Consider the following 22,876-nt stretch of genomic DNA (forward strand, 5'->3'; position numbering starts at 1 on the left):
GGATGTAATGAGGTCAGGAGCTGAGTGGCCTTGGTGGAACCCAAACTGGGCATCAATGAGCAGCTTATTGCTGAGCAGGAGCTGTTTGGTAGCACCTTCCATCACTTTACTGATGACCGAGATTAGACTGATGGGGCAGTAATTGGCTGGATGATATTTGTCATGCTTTCTGTGTATAGGGCATACCTAGGCAATTTTCCACATTGTCGGTTAGATTCCAGTGTTGTAATTGTTCTGGAAGAGCTTGGCCAGGGGTGTGACAAGTTCTGAGGCACAAGTTGTCAGTACTATTGCTGGAATGTTGTCAGGGACCATAGCCTTTGCAGTATCCAGTGCCTGAAACTGTTTCTTGATGTGTGGAATGAATCAAATTGGCTGAAGACTGGTATCTTTGATCTGGTGACCACTAGAGGAAGTCAAGATGGATCATCCACTTGGCATTTTTGGCTGAAGATTCCTGTGAATGTTTCGGCCTTATCGTTTACATTGGACTTTTGCATCGTCAAGGATGGGAATATTTGTGACCCTCCTCCTCCAGTGAATCATTTAATTGTTCACCATTCATGACTGAATATAGCAGGACTACAGAGCTTAGATCTGATCAGTTGGCTGTGGGATTTCTTAGCTTTGTCTAGAACTTGATGCTTATCCTGTTTGGCATACAAGTGGTCCTGTTTTGTAGCTTCACAAGGTTGACAAATCATTTTCAGGAATGCCTGGTGCTGCTCCTGGCATGCCCTGTCCTTTGAACCAGGCTTGATCCACTGGCTTGTTGGTAATGGTTGAGTGGAGGATATTCCAGGCCATGAGGTTGCAGATTGTGCTGGAGTCCAATTGTGCTGCTGTTGATGGCCCGTAACACCTCATGGATGCCCAGTCTTGAGTTGCTAGATCTGTTCGATGTCTGTTCCATTTCTCACAGTGACAGTGCCACATAATACGATGGAAGGTAATCCCAAAGTGAAGGCGGGACTTCATCTCCACAAGGATTGCATGGTGGCCACTTTTACCAATACTGTCATGGACAGATGCATCTGCAACCAGCAGTTTGGTAAGGATGAGATCAAGTATGTTTATCCCTCTTGTAAGTTCCCTCGCCACCTGCTGCAGAACCAGTCTAGCAGCTATGTCCTGTATTACCGGGCTAGTACTGTTGCTGAGCCATTCTTGGTAGTGGACATTGAAATCCCCCACCCAGAGTACATTTTGTACGCCTCCCACCCTCAGTGCTTCCTCCAAGTGTTGTTCAACATGGAGGAGTACTGATTCATTAGCCAAAGGAGGATAGTACATAGTAATCAGCAGGAGGTTTCCTTACACTTATTTGACCTGTAGCCAAGAGATTTCATGGAGTCACCAGTCAATGTTGAGGATTTTCAAGGGCAACTCCCTCCTGACTGTATACCACTGTGCCAACACCTCTGCTGGGTCTGTCCTGCCGATGGGACAGGACATATCCAGGGATGGTGATGGTCATGCCTGGAACTTTGTCTGTAAGGTACAATTCTGTGAGTATATCTATGTCAGGCTCGTGTTTGACTAGTCTGTGAGACAGCTCTTCTAATTTTGACACTAGCCCCTACATATAAGTGAGGAGGATTTTTCCATTGTAGTTTTGGGTGGCTATATTGATGCCAGGTGGTCCATCAAGTTTCATTCCTTTTTTTTGAAACTTATTAGCAGTTTTTTGGCTCTAAATCCAATTCAGGGAGTGGTTAAGAGTAAACTACATTGCTGCAGGTTTGGAGTCACATGAAAGTCAGACCAGGTAAGGACAGCAGCTCTTCATCCCTGAGGACATTCAGGAACCAAACAGGTATATACAACAACTGACAATAGTTACATGGTGGTCACTAAACTTTTGATTGCAGATTTTGTGAATTGAAATTCCATCATCTTTGGTGGTGGGATTCAAACCCGGGCTCGCAGAATATTGCCAGGATCTCTGAATTCCTTCATACCACGAGGCCATAACCTCCAGTGCGCTCCCTACAGGACTCCCTCCCTGACTCCGTCCTGCACACCATCCTGTACTCCCTCCCGCACACTCTCCCGGTCACCCTCCCATACTTCCTCCCACACTCTCGCACTCCTTCCTGCACTCTCTCACGCACACGCTCCTGCACACCCTCCCACATCCCCTCCCACATTCCCTCCCTCACTCCCTCCCACACTCCCTCCCGCACACCCTCTCGCACCACTTCCTTATTTACCTCTGTGTCCCATTCATATAGATGAGAAAACCATGTTTTATTAACTGTGCTACAGAACTGTCCTGACATTTTTAATAGCTTATATACTTTTCACCTCTCTGCTCTGCACACCCTTTAGAATAGATGCCATTATTGTATACTGTCACTCGTGATCTTTATACCAAAGAATATCATATCAAATTTCTTTGAACTTTACCTGCCACCTATTAGCTCACCTCATTAATAGAGTCAGCAGTCTAGCTTGCCCTTGAGGATGGAGACTTATGGATTGTGATCATATATAGCTATTCAAATAGCTCTTTCTTCCACCTTTCCCACGTTGTTGTGAATCTACTGTATGAAAAGTCATTGGTAGGACACTAGCGTTTTTGGGTATTTAAGATAAAAGCTGCCATATCCTGAGTGATAGACTCTGTTTAATATCTGCTGTACTGCACACAGTGGACCTATTACCACCGAGGAACATCGTCTGCTGACTTTTTCTACACTGTCTTTGCAGATGGATACACGACAGATGACATTGTGTTTCACTGGGAAGGTGACGATGCAGCAGTGACTGGGGTAGACAACCTTGAACTTCCTCAGTTCACAATTGTCAAACTGAACTTGCTATCAAAGGAGGTCGTATTTGCGACAGGTAAGATGTTGGAAGATTTACGTTATTGTTTACAGATGCACATCATCTACATCCCAAAAAATATGACTGAGCTCCTTTATATTCAAATTTTGCTGGTGTCAGTGGAGAGAGAGATTTAATTTCAGTTTAAAAGCAGAGGGAGCTTTATTATGTTATCTCACTCCGTGCTGTCCCTGTCCTTGGGAGTGTTGCATGGGGCATTGCAAAGGGAGCTTTACTCTGCATCTAACCCTGTGCTGTACCTGTTCTGGGAGTATTTGATGGAGACAGTGTAGAGGGAGCTTCACTCTGTATCTTAACCCTGGGCTGTCCCAGTCCTAGGAGTGTTTGATGGGGACAGTGTAGAGGAAGCTTAGTCTGTGTGTAACACTTACCAGCCTCCTGATTATTTCATGTTGTGTTGCTGCCAGGCTCATACCCTCGCCTGTCGCTCAGTTTTCGAATCAAGAGGAACATTGGCTATTTTATTCTGCAGACATATATGCCATCAATCCTCATCACCATCCTGTCCTGGGTCTCTTTCTGGATTAATTACGATGCTTCAGCTGCACGAGTGGCCCTTGGTGAGTTACAACCAATCAAACCTGCACCATCCCCACATCCTATATGATCAGGATCACCAAGTGAGGGGGAGTGGGCGCAGGCACTGGACTTTTCGCTCAAGAAAATCCCATTATACGCTTGCTGCTTGATCTCTGTCCACCCCATAATCCCAGAATAGTTATAGGACAGAAGGAGACCATTTGTCCCATTATTTCTACACCACTGTCCACTCCCATACATGGTCAAGGACTTGAATAATGATTGCTAAAGGGAGTCCCAATAATGTCAGTTTCCAATATTTAAACAGTCAATCGCTGCTTGGAAAGTGGTCCCTTGTCTCTAAAGCACCATGACTTATCTGAAGTCTTGAAGGCTGCTATTGAAATGTAAGATCTTTTGCTCCTTTCCTGTCCTTGGCCAAGGAACAGTACTCAGTTGTGGTGCCTCAAATGATTGCTATGCTGGCATTGGGATTGAACCCAGAGAAAGCTGCTCTATACAGCTCTGTACCACATGGGCAATACATTTACCCAGCTCCTTCCGACTGCAGGATTAACCAAACATTCAAAGTTTGTCTGAAACCTTTAACCATCCTTCACCTTACCTCTGATCCAGGTGTTACCACTGTACTGACCATGACCACTATCAACACCCACCTACGGGAAACCCTCCCAAAGATCCCTTACGTTAAAGCCATCGACATCTACCTGATGGGCTGCTTTGTCTTTGTGTTCCTCGCCTTGCTGGAGTATGCCTTCGTCAATTACATCTTCTTCGGCAAAGTCCCAGCCCAGCCAAAAAAGCCAATGGGGAAAGCCAGCAAGAGCAACACAGAGAGAGGACGACTCGGGACCACCAGAGTGAGTGGGGACACAGGGCAAGGGGGAGTCAATGCTGCTATTCAACTCTGGCTAACAACATGTGTCACATCCATATCTTCCAACCAGAGGACTGTCTTCATATGAGGCAGATCAATAAATTCATTGATTGCAATAACATACACAGTTAATCCAATTTATGCATTAATCTAGATTGTGATGATATACGCAGCTAATTCCACAGCTATATACATCTGGAATGTAATGAAATACAGAGCTAATCACATGGTTGTACTGTTTTGGATATTACCTAATGGAGATATTGCCCCACACAAGACAGAGTCAATTAAAGGCCAGTCCTGGGTCCATTTAGTGCTTTGGTTTTATGGAATTCAACTGACCAGTTGTCATGTACTTCTCTGTTCAACAGCCTACAAGGGACAGATAGCAACAAAAAAGCTCATGAGACAGGAGGAGTGTTCAGTTCCATGTGGTCTGGATCTGGGTTAACCATACAGATAGAGAGACGTATGTTTAAACATTGTTCCTGAAATAAGACAGAGCATGGGTGCAGACTGCACTTCATGGCAGGCTGCCTGATTGAGGCTAGCGTTTGATCGTGAACTATCTGAGGCGTTGAATTGTGGATTACTCATATCTCCAGACTGCTTCTAATTATGGACTTGTGGCTGGATCGAGACAGTGCCAGATTACATTTGGTTGCATACAGCATCAGATTGCAGCTTCTGGACTGCGTCTGAGAGTGCACCAAATTACATTTGGACTAAGTGCACCGATTACAGTCCAGATCAGATTCATATTTATCTTTTCATGGAATGTGGGCATCACTATCTGAGCCAGCATTTATTACCCATTCCTAGTTGCCCTTGAGAAGGTGGTGGTGAGATATCATCTTGAACTGCTGCACTCCATGTGCTGTGGGTTGACCCACAATACTGTTAAGAAGGGACTTCCTGGATTTTGACCCAGCAACAGTGAAGGAACAGTGATGTATTTCCAAGTCAGGATGGTGAGTTTGGAGGAGAACTTTCGGATGGTAATATTCCCTTGTATCTGCTGCCTTTGTCCTAGATAGAAGTGAGTATTGGTTTGGAAGGTGCTGTCTAAGGAACTTCAGTGAATTTCTGCAGTGCAACCTGTAGATAACAAACACTGCTGTTACTGAGCTTCAGTGGTGGAGGGAGTGAATGTTTGTGGATGTCATGCCAGTCAAGTGGACTGCTTTGTCCAGGATTGTGTCAAACTTCTTGGGTGTTGTTGGAGCTGCACCCATCCAGACAAGTGGGGAGTATTACATCACACTCCTGATTTCTGCCTTGTAGATGGTGGACAGGCTTTGGAAACAAGGCTGTAATGAGGTCAAGAACTGAGTGACCCTGGCAGAACCCAAACTGAGCATCATTGAGCAGGATACTGCTGAGCAGGTGCTGACACCTTCCATCACTTTACTGATGAACAAGAGAAGAGTGATGGAAGAATTGGCTGGGTTGGATTTGTCCTACATTTTAAGCTTTGACAAACAACTGGGTTGGTCAAAATTAACACTCACCTAGGTAAATATGGGTTAATAATTAAGTAGAGCCAGCCTGGATTTCTTAAGGGCAAATTATGTTTAACTAATTTGGAGGAGTTTATTCAAGCATTAACAGAGAGAATTGATGACGGTTATGCTTTTGATGTGGTGTACCAAGGACTTTAAAGCCTTTTAGGCTGGTCAGTTTAACATTAGAGGTGGATAACTTTTTAGAAACAATCATCATGAAAAAATATCCAAATATTGTCATGAAGTTGTTGTATATCAAACACTGCCTTGTCATTTTATTAAAAGTAAAATACTGCAGATGCTGGAAATCTGAAATTAAAAAGATCAAAGTGCTGGAGAAACTCAGCAGGACTGGCAGCATCTCTGGAGAGAGAAATAGAGTTTTGAGTCTGGTAAGACTCTTCTTTTGACAGAGGCAGAGGAGCAGTGAACAGATGGTGAGGGTGCCCAGTGCAAAAGACAAAGGTTATCCTAATCATGGTAAAGGAGAGATAGAGATATAAAATAGCTTTAAACAATAAGTATGTAAAGGAAGAACAGGGTCCCCTCTGCTGTGAGCAAAGCCATCAACACACAAACGAAACACAGCTGAGAGAGTAGGCGGGTGGTGTGATCAAAATGAAGGACATAGGTCGTACTCTGAGTTTTGGAACTCAATATTGAGTCTAGAAGGATGTAAAATGCCCAGGCAGAAAATGAAGTGTTGTTCCTTGAGTTTGTGTTGTACTTCATTGGAACAATGCAGCAGGCTCAGGACAGAAATGTTGGATGAGACCAAGTTGGTTTATTGAAATGGTATGTAACTGGGAGGTTGGGGTCATAGAATCATAGAATCCCTCCAGTGTGGAAACAGGCCCTTCAGCCCAACAAGTCCACACTGACCCTTGGAGCATCCCACCCAGACCCATCTCCCTATAACCCACCTAATCTACAGACCCCTGAACACTACAGGCAATTTAGCTTAGCCAAGCCACCTAACCTGCACATCTTTGGATTGTGGGAGGAAACCAGAGTACCCGGAGGAAACCCACGCAGACACGGGAGAATGTGCAAACTCCACATAGACAGTCACCCGAGGGTAGAATTGAACCCAGGTCCCTGGCGCTGTGAGGTAGCAGTGCTAACCACTGAGCCACCGTGCCACCCATGCCACTGGGTCCTTCCTACAGATACAGTGGAGGTGTTCCACAAAGAGGTTACCAAGTCTCGTAATATAAAGGAGACTGCACTGTAAGCAGCAAATACGTAGACTAGATTGAAAGAAATAAAATTGAAATGCTGCTTTACTTGGAAGGTGTGTTGGGTCATCAGACAGTGAGGAGGTGAATGGGTAAATGTTACACCTTCTGCAATTGCTTGGGAAGATGCTAAGCAGGAGATAGGGAGTGTAAGGAGTGATGGAGGAGTGGACAAGAGAGTCATTGTGGGTCCCTGCAGAATGCTGAGGGGAGGGGAGGGCTAGATGCATTTGATGGCGGCATCATGCTGGAAGCAGCAGTGAATGCAGAGACATGTGGGGGCAAGTGAGGGCAAGGAAAATCCAATTATTGTTCCGAGAGGTAGGGGAAGGGGCAAGAACTAAAATACAGGAGATAGGTCATCTTGTGTGACTCAAGAAAACCTATCTGGCCATATTCTTACTAACAGCACAGTGCCAAATACATTTGTGATTTGGTGCAATACAGTATCCTTGTACAATTCAAAAATCTATTATGTTCAAGTAAAAGATGGGGAAAATTGAACTATATTCCTTCCAACTATTAGTATTAGTAAGCAGATGCTAGGAGAGATTTGAATTCATTCAGGAGATCCAAGCGGATGTGTAAAAGACACACCATGTTGATGAAGACATTTGTAAAAGACACACCATGTGTTTATTGATGAACTAACAGCTAGAGAAGGTCAATTAAGGGAATGTAGTGGAAGCTATTTATATGAATTTTAAAGCCTTCAGCAAACTATCACAGAAAAGGCTGGGTAACAAATGTGAGTCTTATGGAGTAGGAATCAGTGTTAGCAGTTTGGATGAAAATAATGGATGAAGGGCAGGAAGCAGTCAGTCACAGTAGCTGATTGGTTGTCAGACTGCAGGATAATTGGTAGTAGTGCTTGCCAAGAAGCAGTGCAGGGATACTGCTTTTTTTTTGCTACAATTAAATGAGTAGGATATTGGAATACAGAATAAAATTTTAAGAGTTGCTGGTGATACCAAATGTGGAGATATGGAAAACAGTGAGGGAGATATCTCAATACAACAGGACATAGATAGAATGAGCAGAATGGACAAACAAGAAGCAGATGGAATTTAATACAGGGATGTATAGGAGATACATTTTGAAAGAAGGGATGGGAAATGTCAACATTTGATTGATGTCTGCAGTGGTTGGAGTCATACCTGACACATAGGTAGATGGTCATGGTTGTTGGAGGTCAGTTATCTCAGCTCCAGGACATCTCTGCAGGAGTTCTTCAGGATAGTGTCCTAGGCCTAATCATCTTCAGCTGCTTCATCAATGGCCTTCTCTCCATCATAAGGTCAGAAGAGGGAATGTTCAGCGATAATTACATAAGGTTCAGCACCATTCACGACTCCTCAGATACTGAAGCCATCCATGTTCAAATGCAACAAGATCTGAACAATATCCAGGCTTGGGCTGACAAGTGGCAAGTAACTTTCATGCCACACAAATGCAAGGCTATGACCATCACCAATAAGAGACAATCTAACCACCATCCCTTGACATTCAATGGTGTTACCATCACTGAATCCCCCATGATCAAAACTATCAGCTGGGGGGGTATCATTGATCAGAAGCTCAACTGGACTCACCAAGCACAGTAGCTAAAAGAGAATGTCAGAGGCTAGGAATACTGAGGCAAGTAACTCACCCCCTTACTTCCCAAAGCCTGTCCACCATCTACAACGCATAAGTTAGGAGTGTGATGGAATTACTCCCCATTTGCCTGGATGAGTGCAGCCCCAACAACATTCAAAAACCTGGCATCATCCAGGACAAAGCAGCCCACTTGATTGGCAGTACATCCATAAGCATCCACTCCTTTCGCCACCAATGCTCAGCAGTGTGTATTATCTACAAAATGCTCTGCAGAAATTCACCAAAGATCCTCGGGCAACAGATAAATGGGAACACCATGGGAACACTTTCAAGTTTCCCTCCAAGCCACTCACCAACCCGACTTGGAAATATATCATCATTCCTTCACTGTTGCTGGGTTAAAATCCTGGAATTCCATCCCTAAGGGCATTATGGATCAACCTGCAGCAGATGGACAGCAGCAGTTCAAATAGGCAACTCACCGCCACCTTCTCAAGGGCAACTAGGGATGGGCAATAAATGCTGGCCAGCCAGTTATGCCCACACCCCACAAATGAATAAATTTTAAAAAACAAAGAATGAATAGCCTAGTTTGAAAGAGTTTTTAGGGACAGAGTTATGTTAGGGATCATGTACATCAATCATTGAAGTTGATAGGACATATTGAACAAGTAATTAGTTAATCCTATGGCACCTAAGCTTCAAAATCTTTTGATGGTGTGACCAGTAGAGTGGACAAGGGTGAATCAATAGAATTTGTGCATCTGGACTTTCAAAAGGCTTTTGACAAAGTTCCACACAAGAGATTAATAAGGAAAATTAAAGCTCATGGCATCGGAGGTAATGTATTGACATGGATAGAGAATTGGTTAGCAGACAGGAAGCAGGGAGTTGGAATAAATGGGTCCTTTTCAGAGTGACAGGCAGTGACGAGTAGGGTACTACAGGGTTCAGTGCTGGGATCCCAGCTGTCCACAATATACATTAACAATTTGAACGAAAAAATTTATCTCCAAATTTTCAGATGACGCTAAGTTAGGTGGCAGTGTATGCTGTGAGGAGTCTGCAGAATAACTTGGACAGACTGGCTGAGTGGAGGTATACTTGGCAAATGCAGTATAATGTTGATAAATGTGAGGTTGTCCACTTTGGTGGCAAAAACATGAAAGCAGATTATTATCTGAATGGTGGCAGTTTAGGAAAATGTGAGGTGCAATGAGACCTAGGTGTCATGGTGGAACAGTTGCTGAAGGTTGGCATGCAAGTGGAGAGGTGGTGAGGAAACCTAATGGCATGCTGGCCTTCATAGTGAGAGAATTTGAGTATCAGAGTATGGATGTCTTGCTGCAGTTATACAGTGGCTTCGTGAAGCCATGCCTTGAATATTGTGCGCAGTTTTGGTCTCCTAGTCTGAGGAAGGACATTCTTGCCATTGAGGCAGTCCAGAGAAGGTTCACCAGACTGATTCCCGAGATGGCAGGATTGGCATATGAAGAAAAATTGAATTGACTGGGTTTCTACTCACTGGAATTTAGGAGACTGAGGGGTATCTCATAGAAACATATAAAATCCTGATGGGACTGGACAGCCTCGATGCAGGCAGAATGTTTCCGATGTTGGGGAAGTCCAGAACTAAGGATCACAATCTAGAATAAGGAGTAAACCATTCAGGATTGAGATGAGGAAGAATTTCTGCAATCAGAGAGTTGTGAACCTGTGGAATTCTCTCCTACAGAAAGCTGTTGGGGCCAGTTTGTTAGATATATTCAAGACAGAGCTGGACATGGCCCTTGCAGCTAAAGGGATCAAGGGGTATGGAGAGAAAGCGGGAATGGAATACTGAAATTGCATGATCAGCCATGATCATATTGAATGGTGGTGCAGGTTCAAAGGGCCAAATGGCCTACTCCTGCACCTATTTTATATGTTATATGTTTTTATGTTTCATTTATAGAGATTTTTGATACTAAAGCAAGGAAGTTATGCTGAACTTTTATAAAGATCTGGACGGCCGCAAGGAGAACATTGGGTCCAGTTCTGGTCTCAAAACTTCAGGAAGGATGTGAGGGGCCTTGAGATGATGCAGATGCGATTTACCAGAATGCTCCAGGGATGAAGCATTTTAGTGACAAGGCTTGGTTGGAAATGCTGGGGTTGTTCTCCGTGGAGTGAAGGAGATTGAGGGGAAATTTGAGTGAGGTGGACAAGATGTGGAAAGGTTTGGAGATGACAGACAAGGAAAGATTGTTCCCATTGTCTGATGGTGCAAGGATGAGGGGAGACAGATGAAAGGCTTTGAGACAGAGATATTGGGGTGGTGTAGAACGTAAGGAGGAACATTATATCCAAAAAAATACCTGTCATGCACTGCCTTTGAGCGGGTGGACATGAAGACAGTGAAAAATTTAAATTCAGTAACTGGTGAGTAGACTTTATGGTTTTTAGGGATAGAGTGGGAGAGAGAAACTCAGAGTTTGGTCTACAGAAAGCCAGTATGGGCTCATTGAGCTAAATAGCCTTATTGTGTGGTGTAATAAATCTCTGACTCTATGATGACCTGGCTCTCGTGTTTCAAATGGGCTTGCTCAGTAATGATCATCATTCCTAGGAGCAGCTTTTGAATCCAGCTTTATTGTAGCAGGATTGTGTCTTCAGATAATTAATAGGAGTTGTGAATGTGATACTGTATCAGTCAGCGGTGACCTAACCTGATTGCAGACTTCACCTGAGAGTGTTTGCTTCTGACTCAAATGGTGTGAAAATATGTGATATGAAAAACCCTGATGCTGTGTTCTCTCCGCATGTAGGTTGATGCACATGGAAATATCCTCCTAAGCACGTTGGAACTGAATGATGAAGTCCTCCCATCAGAGGTTGCCAGCAGTGTGAGTGATTCACGCAATTCCGTCATGTCCTTTGACAGCTCTGGGATCCAGTTCCGTCGAGTCGGATCCAGAGATGGTCTAGGGATAAGCACCAGGGAGCGAAACATAGACCGTGACCCCGCCAAGAGCCGCCTCCGTCGTCGATCCTCCAAACTCAAGCTGAAGATCCCAAAGTTGACGGATGTTAGCGCCATCGACAAATGGTCCCGGGTGGTGTTCCCCATAACGTTTGGCTTGTTCAATGTGATTTACTGGCTGCACTACGTGCACTGAGGGGGTGGGGGGTGGCGGGGTGGGGGAGAGAGAGAGAAAGAGAGAGAAAGAGATGTACAGGTCACATGGTCATCTTAAACCAACTGCCAACTTCATGTGACCAGGACTTTGTACACATGTAAAAAAGGACAATTAGGAAAGGTCTTAACATCCATTGGGAATGTTCTGTCACCTTTCGATTGCCAGCTGTTTTGTTTCCCCTGAAATCCAAACATGGCTTTCCAACTTTCTGCTGTTAATGGTGCATGATGATCATTTTAAACCTGTACAAATTACAAACTCTATTGTAGATGGCTTTCATAGACTGCTGCATCCCCTGACAAACCATCACTTTGAATGACTGAACCCGCCTCGTTTATAAAGCATGGTTGAGAGAAAATATTGGGGCGGAGTGTGCAAGAAAGAGGAGAAGTCACTGATGGAGGAGTAAAGGTTAGAAATAAAAGCAATTTGCAGTTAGCTCTTCTGAACCATGAGCCCAGAGAGGAAAGCTCCATGAAGATTGGCTCCTGTGTCTTGTTCTCTGCTATAAGGAGGAGGAGCAGAGAGTTCTGCAGGGAGGCTTGTGGCTGTAAACCCATTTACAAGGAGCGCACGGTGAATTTGAGCTGTAGACTAGCCTCATGGTTATGATCTGTCTTCCACTGGTCAAACATGTTCGTGTTTGTTGTTCGAACAGGAGACCTTTGGAGTCCAGTCTATAGCCATGTACTAACCCACCTCCATCTCATCCTTCACTCCCAGTTGGCAGTGGCTGGTTGTTGCTCCTCTTGCATTGTCTGTCCAGACATGAACCAACCTGAATCAACTTAGCCAATGACCTACTCAACTACGCACATACATCTGCCCGTTGGACTCCTTTTTGCCATGAATGAGTCATGGGCACTGACTGAGAGGTGGACATTTCCTTTCAGACTTACAGCAGGAAATGTCCAAACCCCTGTCCACTGACAACTTGTGGTCACATAGGTTTGGCAGTATTACACCAGGCCGAGAAGATTGAAATTATTCAGAAAGGTTTCATAATTGTGACCTGTATCCCCTTGAGTTTAGGTATGGGGACCATCTGGTCGAGATTCTAAAATAATAAGTGTGGGGGGTGAGGTGGCAGGGAGAAGACAGGCACATGGTTGGGTGGGGGGAGAAGATGGGAAATGGTGGCAAGGAGAGGGATAATGCAGGGAAAAGAGCCATTAAGGGCAGGAGGAGTGAAGCAGAAGAAACTGACAGGGGAGAGAGGGTTCAGGAGATGGTGATGGGGGGAGTGTGGGGTGATAGTGGGAGGGGACAGGGAGGGGGGGAACAAAAGGTGGAGGAGGAAAGAATGGAGAAGGGGGGGGGGGGGGGGGAAAGGAGGGAGAGAAGGAAGCATTCGCACAGGGACGATGATGGAAACTGGTGAGGGAATAAGGGGGATAGTGGAGGGAAATGTGTTTCACAAGTAACTCCCCGAAATTGGACCAATATTAGTAAAACTAACACTACTTCCCCTGACGACCAACATTACAATAACTCACTAATCATCCATGTAGAATTGGTCGAACAGATGTAACTTTCCAATATCCTACCTGTATCAAACATTTAACCCATACATTTACTGCATAACTAGTCTCTACCTGGTCCAGTGTAACAAACTCAAGGAGCTTAAAGGGCCTTCTCCTGTTTCTCTGAAACAAGTTTGAGAAGCTGAGTGGCCTACTCATGGTTTTAATGTTACTGTTTTTGGGATGAAAGGAAAAACTTTCATGACCTCAGGATGTTCCAAAGCCTTTTACAGGGAATGAAGTCTTTTCAAAGACCTGTACATTGATGATCCGTTGTCTAAACATACCCTTTCCTGGCCGGCTTCCACATTCACGCAAAACTCTGTTGGCCATGTCTTTTGACACCATTACCCTATATCACTGGGTGCATCGGCTGACCTTGACTCTAGCTCAAGTCTCAATCTCAAATCCCTCCATGGCCTTGCCTCTCCTGATTTCTGTCACCTCCTTCAGTACATCTGAAGAAGATGCAGTGTTGCAGCTCTGCTCTTGAAACAGCCTGATTTTTAGAACCAGACCATTGCTGGCCATGAGTTCAGCTGCACCTAGCACTGTAGACGTTGCTTATAACAGGATATTAGGCTTAAAATACTCTTGAGTCCCAACTGTTCCCTGACACACTGTTACAAATACACTTCCTCAGCTTATTGCCAACACTCCTTTTGCCATTTTGCCTTGTTCAGTCTCTCTGAAGATTAAATGCCATAGCTTGTTTCTCTATTCTCCAGGTTTTTACCTTTGCTGCCCCTGTCCTGGGAGCGTCTAATGAAGACAGTGTGCAGGAAGCTTTATTCTGTATCTAATCCTGTGCTGTCTCTGCCCTGGGAGTTTTTAACGTTAACAGGGTAGAGGAGCTTTATCCTGTATCTAACCCCATGTTGTCCCTGTCCTGGGAGTGTTTGATAGGGGACAGTGTGCAGGGAGCTTTACTGTATATCTAACCTTGTACTGTACTTTGCATACAACCTGGTGCTGTACCTGTCCTGGGAAAGTTTGATGGGGACATTGTAGAGAAAGCCTAACTCTGTACCTAACCGCATGCTGTCCCTGTCCTGGTAGTGTTTAAATTGGTAAGTCTAGAGGGAGCTTTATTCGGTATACATCTGTGTGCTTGAACTATCCTGGGAATGTTTCTAACTCCATGCTATACCTTTTCTGGGACAATGTAGAATATGTTTTTCAACCAACATATGCATTCCTCCAATTTACATGGAGAGGAAAGCAAAACAAACCTCCCTGGATTTCTGCTACCACTGATAGACATTCGAAATTCCTGGAATGTTTTCCTTTCCTGGAACACATTGATGAGGGGTGATACAATTCCAGGAGGTGGTTTAACTTCAGAAAAATCAGACTTCCAGCAGCATTCAGTGTGCTCCTCCCTCGTCCCCTGAGACAGACGATGACGGGAATCGGTGGACATGTGCATGGTAGCATTCCACAAGGTGCAGGCAACGCACCTTCATGTGCCCTTGGAGTCTGTGACTCAGTCTGATAATTATACTGTCCCTTTTCCAGGTTTCTAGAACTTTCACTTTTGACATTCACCGTCGTATCAGCGATTCTCACAACATCAGAGATCATTTAGCCCATCTAGTGTGCGTTGACCCTAATGCCAATTTCAACTTGTCCCATTGTCCTGCTCTTCCCTCAGAACCCTCCAAATCCCCTCAAACATGTTTCCAATTTCCTTTTGAAATTTGACATTGTATCTCCTTCACCCATTTTCTCTCCAGTTTAACGAATTTAAACAGCTCTTTAATTTAAACACGAATACTAGTGATGCTGATTACGTTTCCATTGAGGAGCAGTCCTTGGAACTGAGGGCTCGAGATTGCTCCCTCATATCTGAAGAAACGTGAAGGAAGTTGTCAAACAGAGGACTGTTTCTCTCTCTATGGAGAAATGGCCACTTCACTCAGTCTCTGAATGAGCAGCAGAGCTGCATTCAGAAGCCACTGGATCTCAGTATTGCAAGGTGGCACAGACCCTTTCCTGTTTGATTCAAAAATGCATGTCATGAGGATAACCCTGACACAGAGAGAGAGGTGGCAGGACACTAGAGATAAAAGACAGCATTTGCTGAACCCAGAGCAACTTGTCAGTTGGCTCTGTACAGCTGACTAATTGAGACTTATGAAAGCCCTGGATCGAGGGCAAATTCTATGATTGTTGTTCTTGGGCTGGTACTTATCGTCCATTAAAAAAATTCTCCAATAAAAAAAAGCAGGCATTGAAGCTGTTCCCACAACATTGGGAGATAAAGTAGGGCTGATTTTTACCAGCAAGCCTTGGAGGGATGGTGCACTGTATTTCAGTTCAGCATTGTCAGTGCAGTGAGTGGACATGCTGCAGGCTGTGATGTGAATTAACCCAGTCTGTGTAGGACTCAGGTCGCACATGCAGGAAGAGAGACAGTGTGAGTGAGTGAAAGTGTGTGTGTGTGTGTGTGTGTGTGTGTGCGTGCGCGCGCACGTGCACGCGTGGCTGCTGGGGTGTGTTTAATGTTGACATAAAGCATGGCTTTCCTTCCTGAGTGAATGGAGCCATTCACTGGTCATAATAAATGAGTTACTGCCTCTAATAAAGGTGAATCAATTCAAATAATGTTTTGTTAAACATATTGGTGGTTTAACTGCTAATATTCTAATGTTCACTTTGAAGCTCAGAGTTAGCTGTAGGCTGAGGCACCGATTACATTGACTCTCCCCTCTGTCTCCAGTACAGGGACACACAATGGTCCCTCAGATGGAGGATGCAGTGACTAACTGCTCCCCAGTCCCAAGAAACAATGCCTTGTGATCCTGGGACATAATGCTCAAAAATTCATGGATCCTGTAAAAAGTTGTGAGGTGTTTTCGACACCCTCCACTGCTAAGACCCTGCCAAGACATCAAACCCTCTGAAGATTTGAATTTTAGTGATGTCTCTAATATATAAAGGATCAGGAATTTGAAAACACTATTTTCAAGTGAATTTGAACCTCTTCTTGAAGTGACCCTTTTACAGCTCTGTCCTTTGTTCAGATTGTAAACAATGCTGACTATCAGGTTTAATGTAACACAGCCAGATGTGGGGAGGCAATGGTACAGGGGTAATGTTGGTGAACTAGTAATCCAGACCCAGATTTGGATTCAAATCCCACCATGGTCGAAATGGATGTTGAATTCAATGAAAATCTAAAATTTAAAACAAATAGTTAGCTCAGTTGTGTCAAACTGGTGAATCCCATTTGGTCTGACTTACATAAAACTCCAGACCCATAGCAGTTGTGGCTGGCTCTTAGCTTCCACCCACATCTCATGGATGAATTTAAAAAAATACCTAGAAACAATCTGAGCTCCAACTGAATGCCATGTCAGCTTTATAAGGAATTAAGTACATTGGTGTATCAGTACATATTCACATGGAATCAGGGTTCCTCCCAACCTCTGAAAGAGCACATTGTCACTGCTGCTGCTCTCAATCTACTTTCCAGGCACAGAGTCAACTAGCTCCATTGTGGCTCTGAATTACAAACCGACAGCACAATCATGTGGACCACACTGCAGAGTTTGCAGAAGCACGGCATGCTCCTTGTGTATCTGTGGGACATGGTATTTACATGACTATTACAAGCATATTATTAGGAGCAAGAGGGTAGCTTGGGAAATGGTAAGGCTACTCAAAGACAAAGGAGGGAATTCATGTGTGGAGGCAGAGAATGTGGGTGAGGCCCTCAATGAGTATTTTGCAATGATATCCACCAAGAAGAAGGATACACATGATGGTAAGATTATAGAGAGGTTTGTGCTAGGTATGTCGATATTAAGAAGGAAAAGGTGTTGGGTGTCTTGAAAAACATTGAGGTAGATAAGTCCCCAGGGTTTAATGGGATTGAACCCAGGATACTGAAGAAGGCAAGGGAGATTGCTGGGGCCTTGACAGAGATCTTTGTATCCTTTTTGGCCACAGGCAAGGTCCTAGAAGACTGACAGTAGCCTTTGCTTAAGAAGGGCAAAAGCGATAATCCAGGAAATTATAGGCCTGTCAACCTTAAATCAATGGTAGGGCAATTATTAGAACAGATTCTTACGTTCAGGATTTACTCACATTTGGAAAAGAATGAACTTATTTGGGATCATCAGCATGGCTTTATGTGGGGCAAGTCCTGTCTCACAAATTTGATCAAATTTTTTGAGGAAGTGATGAAGATGATTGATGAGGGCAGTTTAGTGGATGTTATCTACTTAAGCTTTACTAATGCATTTTGACCAGGTCACTCATGGTAGGTTGGTCCAAAATATTAAGTCACATGTTGGTAAGTTGGATACAAAATTTGCTTTGTCATAGAAGGCAGAGGGTAGTTGTGGAGGGATGTTTGGAGGTCTGCAACCGGTGGTGTTCCACAAGGATTAATGCTGTGAGCTTTGTTGTTTGGTGGTGTGATTAGTAAGTCTGCAGATGACCCGAAAATTGGTGGAATTGCGAGTCGTGAGGAAGGTTGTCAAAGGACACAGCAGAATATAAATAAGCTAGAAAGTTGGACAGAGAAATGGCAGATGTAGTTTAATCAAGTCAAGTGTGAGGTGATGCATTTGGCGATGTCAAATGCAAGAGTAAAGTATGCAGTAAATGGCAGCAAAAGATGTTTACCAGAATGTTGTCTTAGTTAATTGTAAGGAGTGGTTAGACAAATTTGGAATGTTTTTGTGACAGTGTCAAAGGTTGAGGAGTGACCTGACAGTAGTATATAGAATTATGAAAAGCATGGATAGGGTGGATAGTTGAAATCTTTCTCCCAGTGTTGAAATATCAACTACTAGGGAGCATAGGTTTAAGGTGAGAGGGAGAAAGTTTAAAGGAAATGTGCAAAGCACGTTTTTTACACAGAGAGTGGTGGGTGCCTGGGATGTCCTACAAAGGAGATGGTAGAAGCAGATATGTTAGCAATATTTACGAGGCAATTAGACAAACACGTGAACAGGCAGGGAATAGAGGGATACAGACTATGTGCATGAAGATGGGATTAGTGTAGGCATCAAGATTGGCATGGACATGGTACCATCAAAGGGTCTGCCCCTATGTGTTCTTTGTCATATGTTTTAGAATGCTGAAAACAATTTAAAGCATCAAAAAAAATCTCAGCAATGAAAACAATGGGACAGCAAGTGATTTTGACATACTCGCAGCTCTAACTGGAGGACATGTATCACGCAGCTCCTCCATGCTGTCTCACTGGGGACATAGCAGTTGATCAGGTAGGCAGCAGGGAGTGATCATTGTGACCTTAATCAACAGCCCACTCTTCCAGCTAATACTGGCAAGTGAGGGCACGGTCAATTCTGCAATTCATGTTCTGAATTATTATTGTTATATTTATCTGCCCCCATCTTCATGCTGCTGCACTACGTCTCCTAGTAACACTAAATCATAGGCCTCCATCAAGACTGAAACATATTCCAACACCAAGACTGAAACACATTCTACCACCGAGACTGAACCACACTCCACCACCGAGACTGAACCACACTCCACCACCGAGACTGAACCACACTCCACCAAGACTGAAACATGTTCCATCACCAAAATTAAAATAAATGTCACTGAATCCTGGACCAGATTTGGTGTCAGTAAGTAGAGCGATGACAGAGGTCCCGTAACCTGGGAGAGACCAATAATTTGACCAATTGGGGAAGTCTGTCTGTGGATATAGAGCAATGGTAGATCATTGGAGTGATTGGGATAAAGGACCCATGGTTGGTGATTAATGTGTAATGTGGGTTTTAATGGAGCAGGGAGGAGTGGACCATGTTAAATGGACCAGGGGTTTAATTGGAGAACTGAGGTGAAAAGTGAAGAGAGTGTGAATTGAGAGGGTTTAAACCAAACAGAAGTACATTCTGGTTACAATGGTGCCATAGGGCAAGAAAAGTTGCATGGGTTAAATGAAGCAATTGATCAATAATATGGAGGTAAAATCTGGGGAAAGTGTAAATTCAGCATGTGTCACATCATGTTTGGTAAGTCAAGTGGGTAAATTGAGTAGTGTGGGGAGTAAATCAATTCATGTGGGGAATCAAGTGGTTGGATGGTTAAATTGAGTAGTGTGGGCAGTAAATCAATTCATGTGAGGGTAAATGGATGGGTATGGGGTAAATCAAAAGGAGAGATTAAATCGAGGGGCAAACAGCTAAATCAAGGGGTGGGGAGATGAATCAAGATGTATGGGGATAAATTGCAGGATGTGAGTGGATATCAAGTGGTGTAGAAATATCTCAGGTGAGGGGATAAATAGACCAGAGTTGGGGTCAATTGAGGTGCATGCATAAACTGAGAAGTTGGCATAAATTGAGAGTTGTGAGGGTAAATCGAGTAGTGACAAGGTAAATCAAGGAGGTGAGGGTAAATTGAGCACTGTGGGGTTAAATAAAGCTGTATGGGGATAATAGGGAAGTGTGGAGTTGAATAATGCAGTGTGGGGTTAATCAAGGTGCGTAGGGTTAAATAGAGAGGTGTAGGCTTAAATAGAACGGTATGGGGATGTAGAGAGGCGCGGGGATAATAGGGAGGCGTGGGGTTAAACAGGACGGTGTGGGGATAACAGGGAGGTGCGGGGAAAGCTGATAATCAGGACTGGATCGATGGCAATCATGAGAAGAATAATTAATCAAAGTGTGAGATCCGCTGGAAAGGAAGTAAAATTGTTCGGTTAGTGACAATGTCTCTCTATTTCTTTCTCTAAAGTACCACATTGGTTTCAATTAGGACATAGGAAAATAAAAGTTCTTAGCAATTTAATAAACTCGGTATCAATACACATCAAGGCTACAGACATTCATTAAAGTTAATTGTTTAAACAAGGTATTAATTGAAGTCCAGGAGAAAGAAAATAGATTTTTTTTTCCATTTGAGAAGGGTCCTGGGAGATCACGTTAGAGTCAGTCCAAGCCCAAGTTCGGAGAGTTTGAGGAGCAGCGACAGACCCTACTGAATTCGCAGGTAACATGTTTCAAGAGATGAACACTCGAGGGAGCAGGAGGTCGGATCATCAATGGGTCTCTGTTTGGAAGAGGTACGGAGGTTTGATGAGTGCCTCTGTCAGTTGTGAAGACTGCTGCAATCATGATAACTTGAAGGAATTGTTACAACCCGACCAGGGCGAGGATTCCCAATCTGTTACAGTTCCAGATGGGATATCCCAAACTGTTAAATTCCAGAGATGAACTGGCACCCCTTCTTTGTTCACCCACTCAGTTGGTTGTAACAAAGTGACTGTAGAAAGGATCCCGTCCTTTATGAATAATACTTTACCCAGACCTCAATGAATCCTCAATATTTTACAATGAGCCAATTTAACCAAGCTTTCTTGAGTTATCAAATCATGATTTTTATTTACTACTAACCATGAGAAGAATTAGTAATACGATGCCTCCTATTTCTAATCTGTGTGTGACTCCAAAATTTCCTTTTAGGATAAAATAGAGTCTTTTGTTGTCCTGGAACATAGAACAGTACAGTTCAGGAATGGGCCCTCAGCCCATGATGTTGTGCTGAACATGATGCCAAATTAAACAAATCCCTTCCACCTGCTTTTGGTCCATATCACTCCATTCCTTGCAAATTCATATGCTCAGCTAAAACTCCCTTAAACATCCCATTGTATGTACCTCCACCAAAGCCTGGCAGTGCGGTCCAGACTCTTACCACTTTGTGTAAAACAAAACTTGCTCATCACATCTCCTTTGAACTTTCCACCTCTCACCTTAAATGCATATCCCCTGGTATTAGATATTTTAACTCTGGGAAAAAGATTCTGACCGTCAACCCCATTCGTGCATCTCATATTTTTATAGACTTCTATCAAGTCTCCCCTCAGAGAAAACAACCCTAGCTTTTCTAGCCTCTCCTAATAGTTCAGACCCTCTAATCCAGGCAGCATCCTGGTAAACTTTTTCTGCACCCCCTCCAAAGCCACCGAAAGGTGTAATGTGGCGACTGGAATATTAAGTGTGGCCTAACCAAAGTTTTATAAAGCTGCAACATGGCATCCTGACTCTTGTACTCAGTTCCCTGACCAATAAAGGCAAGCATGCCATATGCCTTCGTACCATCCTATCTATTTGCATTGCCACTTTCAGGGAGCTATGGACTTGAACCCCAAGATCCCTCTGCACATCAGTGCTGTTCAGGGTCCTGCCATTAACTGTATACTTTTCCTTAACATTTGATCTCCCAAAATGCAACACTTCACACTTACCCGGATTAAACACTATCTGCCATTCCTCTGCCTATATCTGCAACTGATATACATTCCACTGCGTCCTTTAACAACCTTCTACACTTTCCTCAACTCCACTGATCTTTGTATCGTCTGCAAACTTACTAATCCACCCATCTATATTTTCATACAAGTCATTTATATATATATAATACACACGATATCACAAACAACAGAAATCCCAGTACAGATCCCTGCGGAACATCACTAGTCACAGACCTCTAGCCACTAAAACACTCTCCACCGTTACCCTCTGCCTTCTGTGGCCAAGCCAATTCTGAATCCAAGTCATCAAGTCACCATGGATCCCATGCATCTTAATCTTCTGGATGAGCCTACCATGAAGGACCTTGTCGAAAAGCATACTAGAATCCATGTAGACAATATTCATTGCTCTACCTTCATCGATCATTTTTGTCACCTCCTTGAAAAATGCAATCAAATTAGTGAGACATGAGCTGCCCCTCACAAAGCCATGCTGACCATCACTAATTAGGCTATGCTTTTCCAAGTGCATGTAAGAATTCTCTCCAGTAGTTTCCCAACCACCGATGTGAGACTCACCGATCTATAGTTTCCTGGATTATCCCTATTTCCCTTCTTGAACAGAAGAATAACGTTAGCTACTCGCCAATCCTCCAGGACCTCTCCAGTAGCTAGCGAGGATACAAAGATCTTGATCAAGACCCCAGCAATCTTCTCTCTTGCCTCTCTCAGTAACCTGGGGTAAATACCATCAGGCGCTGGGCTCTTATCCACCTTAATGCACTAAGAGACGCAACACCACTTCTTTCTTGATCTCAAAATGGCCGCGCATATTAGCATGCTCTACACTGATCCCACTACCCTCCATATCCTTTTCCTGGGTGAATACCAATGCAAAGTACTCATTTAGGATCTCACCCACATCCTCTCCCTCCAAGCACAAGTTCTTTCCTTTATATCCTTGAGTGGCCCCACCTTCTCCCTAGTCATCCTCTTGTTTTTAATTTATCTGTACAATGCCTTGGGATTCTCCTTAACCCTACTTGCCAAGGTCATTTCATGACCCACTCTTGATCACGTAATTCCCTGCTTTCTTTATATTCCTTGCAGGCCCTGTCTGATTTTAGATTTCTAAAGCTTATATATGTTACTTTTTTCCTTTTGACTAAATTCACAACTTCCTTCATTATCCAAGGGTCCCTTACCTTGCCATCCTTGTCCTTTCTCCTTACTGGAATATGCCGGTCCTGAACTCTGATCAGCATGTCTTTAAACAACTCCCCCATATCAAATGTGGACTTGCCCAATAACAGCCCC

General features: G+C 43.8%; 1 protein-coding gene across 1 annotated transcript in view; it reads left to right on the forward strand.

Annotated features, from left to right (window-relative positions):
• LOC109914445 (gamma-aminobutyric acid receptor subunit beta-4-like) overlaps window positions 1–11,770 on the forward strand; it is a 106,740-nt gene extending 94,970 nt beyond the window's left edge. Inside the window, exons 6-9 of the mRNA XM_048605108.1 lie at window positions 2,713–2,850; window positions 3,261–3,413; window positions 4,009–4,253; window positions 11,420–11,770. Of these exons, the coding sequence (XP_048461065.1) occupies window positions 2,713–2,850; window positions 3,261–3,413; window positions 4,009–4,253; window positions 11,420–11,770 (887 nt within the window). The remainder of the gene's footprint in view (window positions 1–2,712; window positions 2,851–3,260; window positions 3,414–4,008; window positions 4,254–11,419) is intronic.
• Window positions 11,771–22,876: the final 11,106 nt, after the last annotated feature.

The sequence above is a fragment of the Rhincodon typus genome, chromosome 14, assembly GCF_021869965.1.
Source record: "Rhincodon typus isolate 14 chromosome 14, sRhiTyp1.1, whole genome shotgun sequence".
Lineage (NCBI taxonomy): Eukaryota > Metazoa > Chordata > Chondrichthyes > Orectolobiformes > Rhincodontidae > Rhincodon > Rhincodon typus.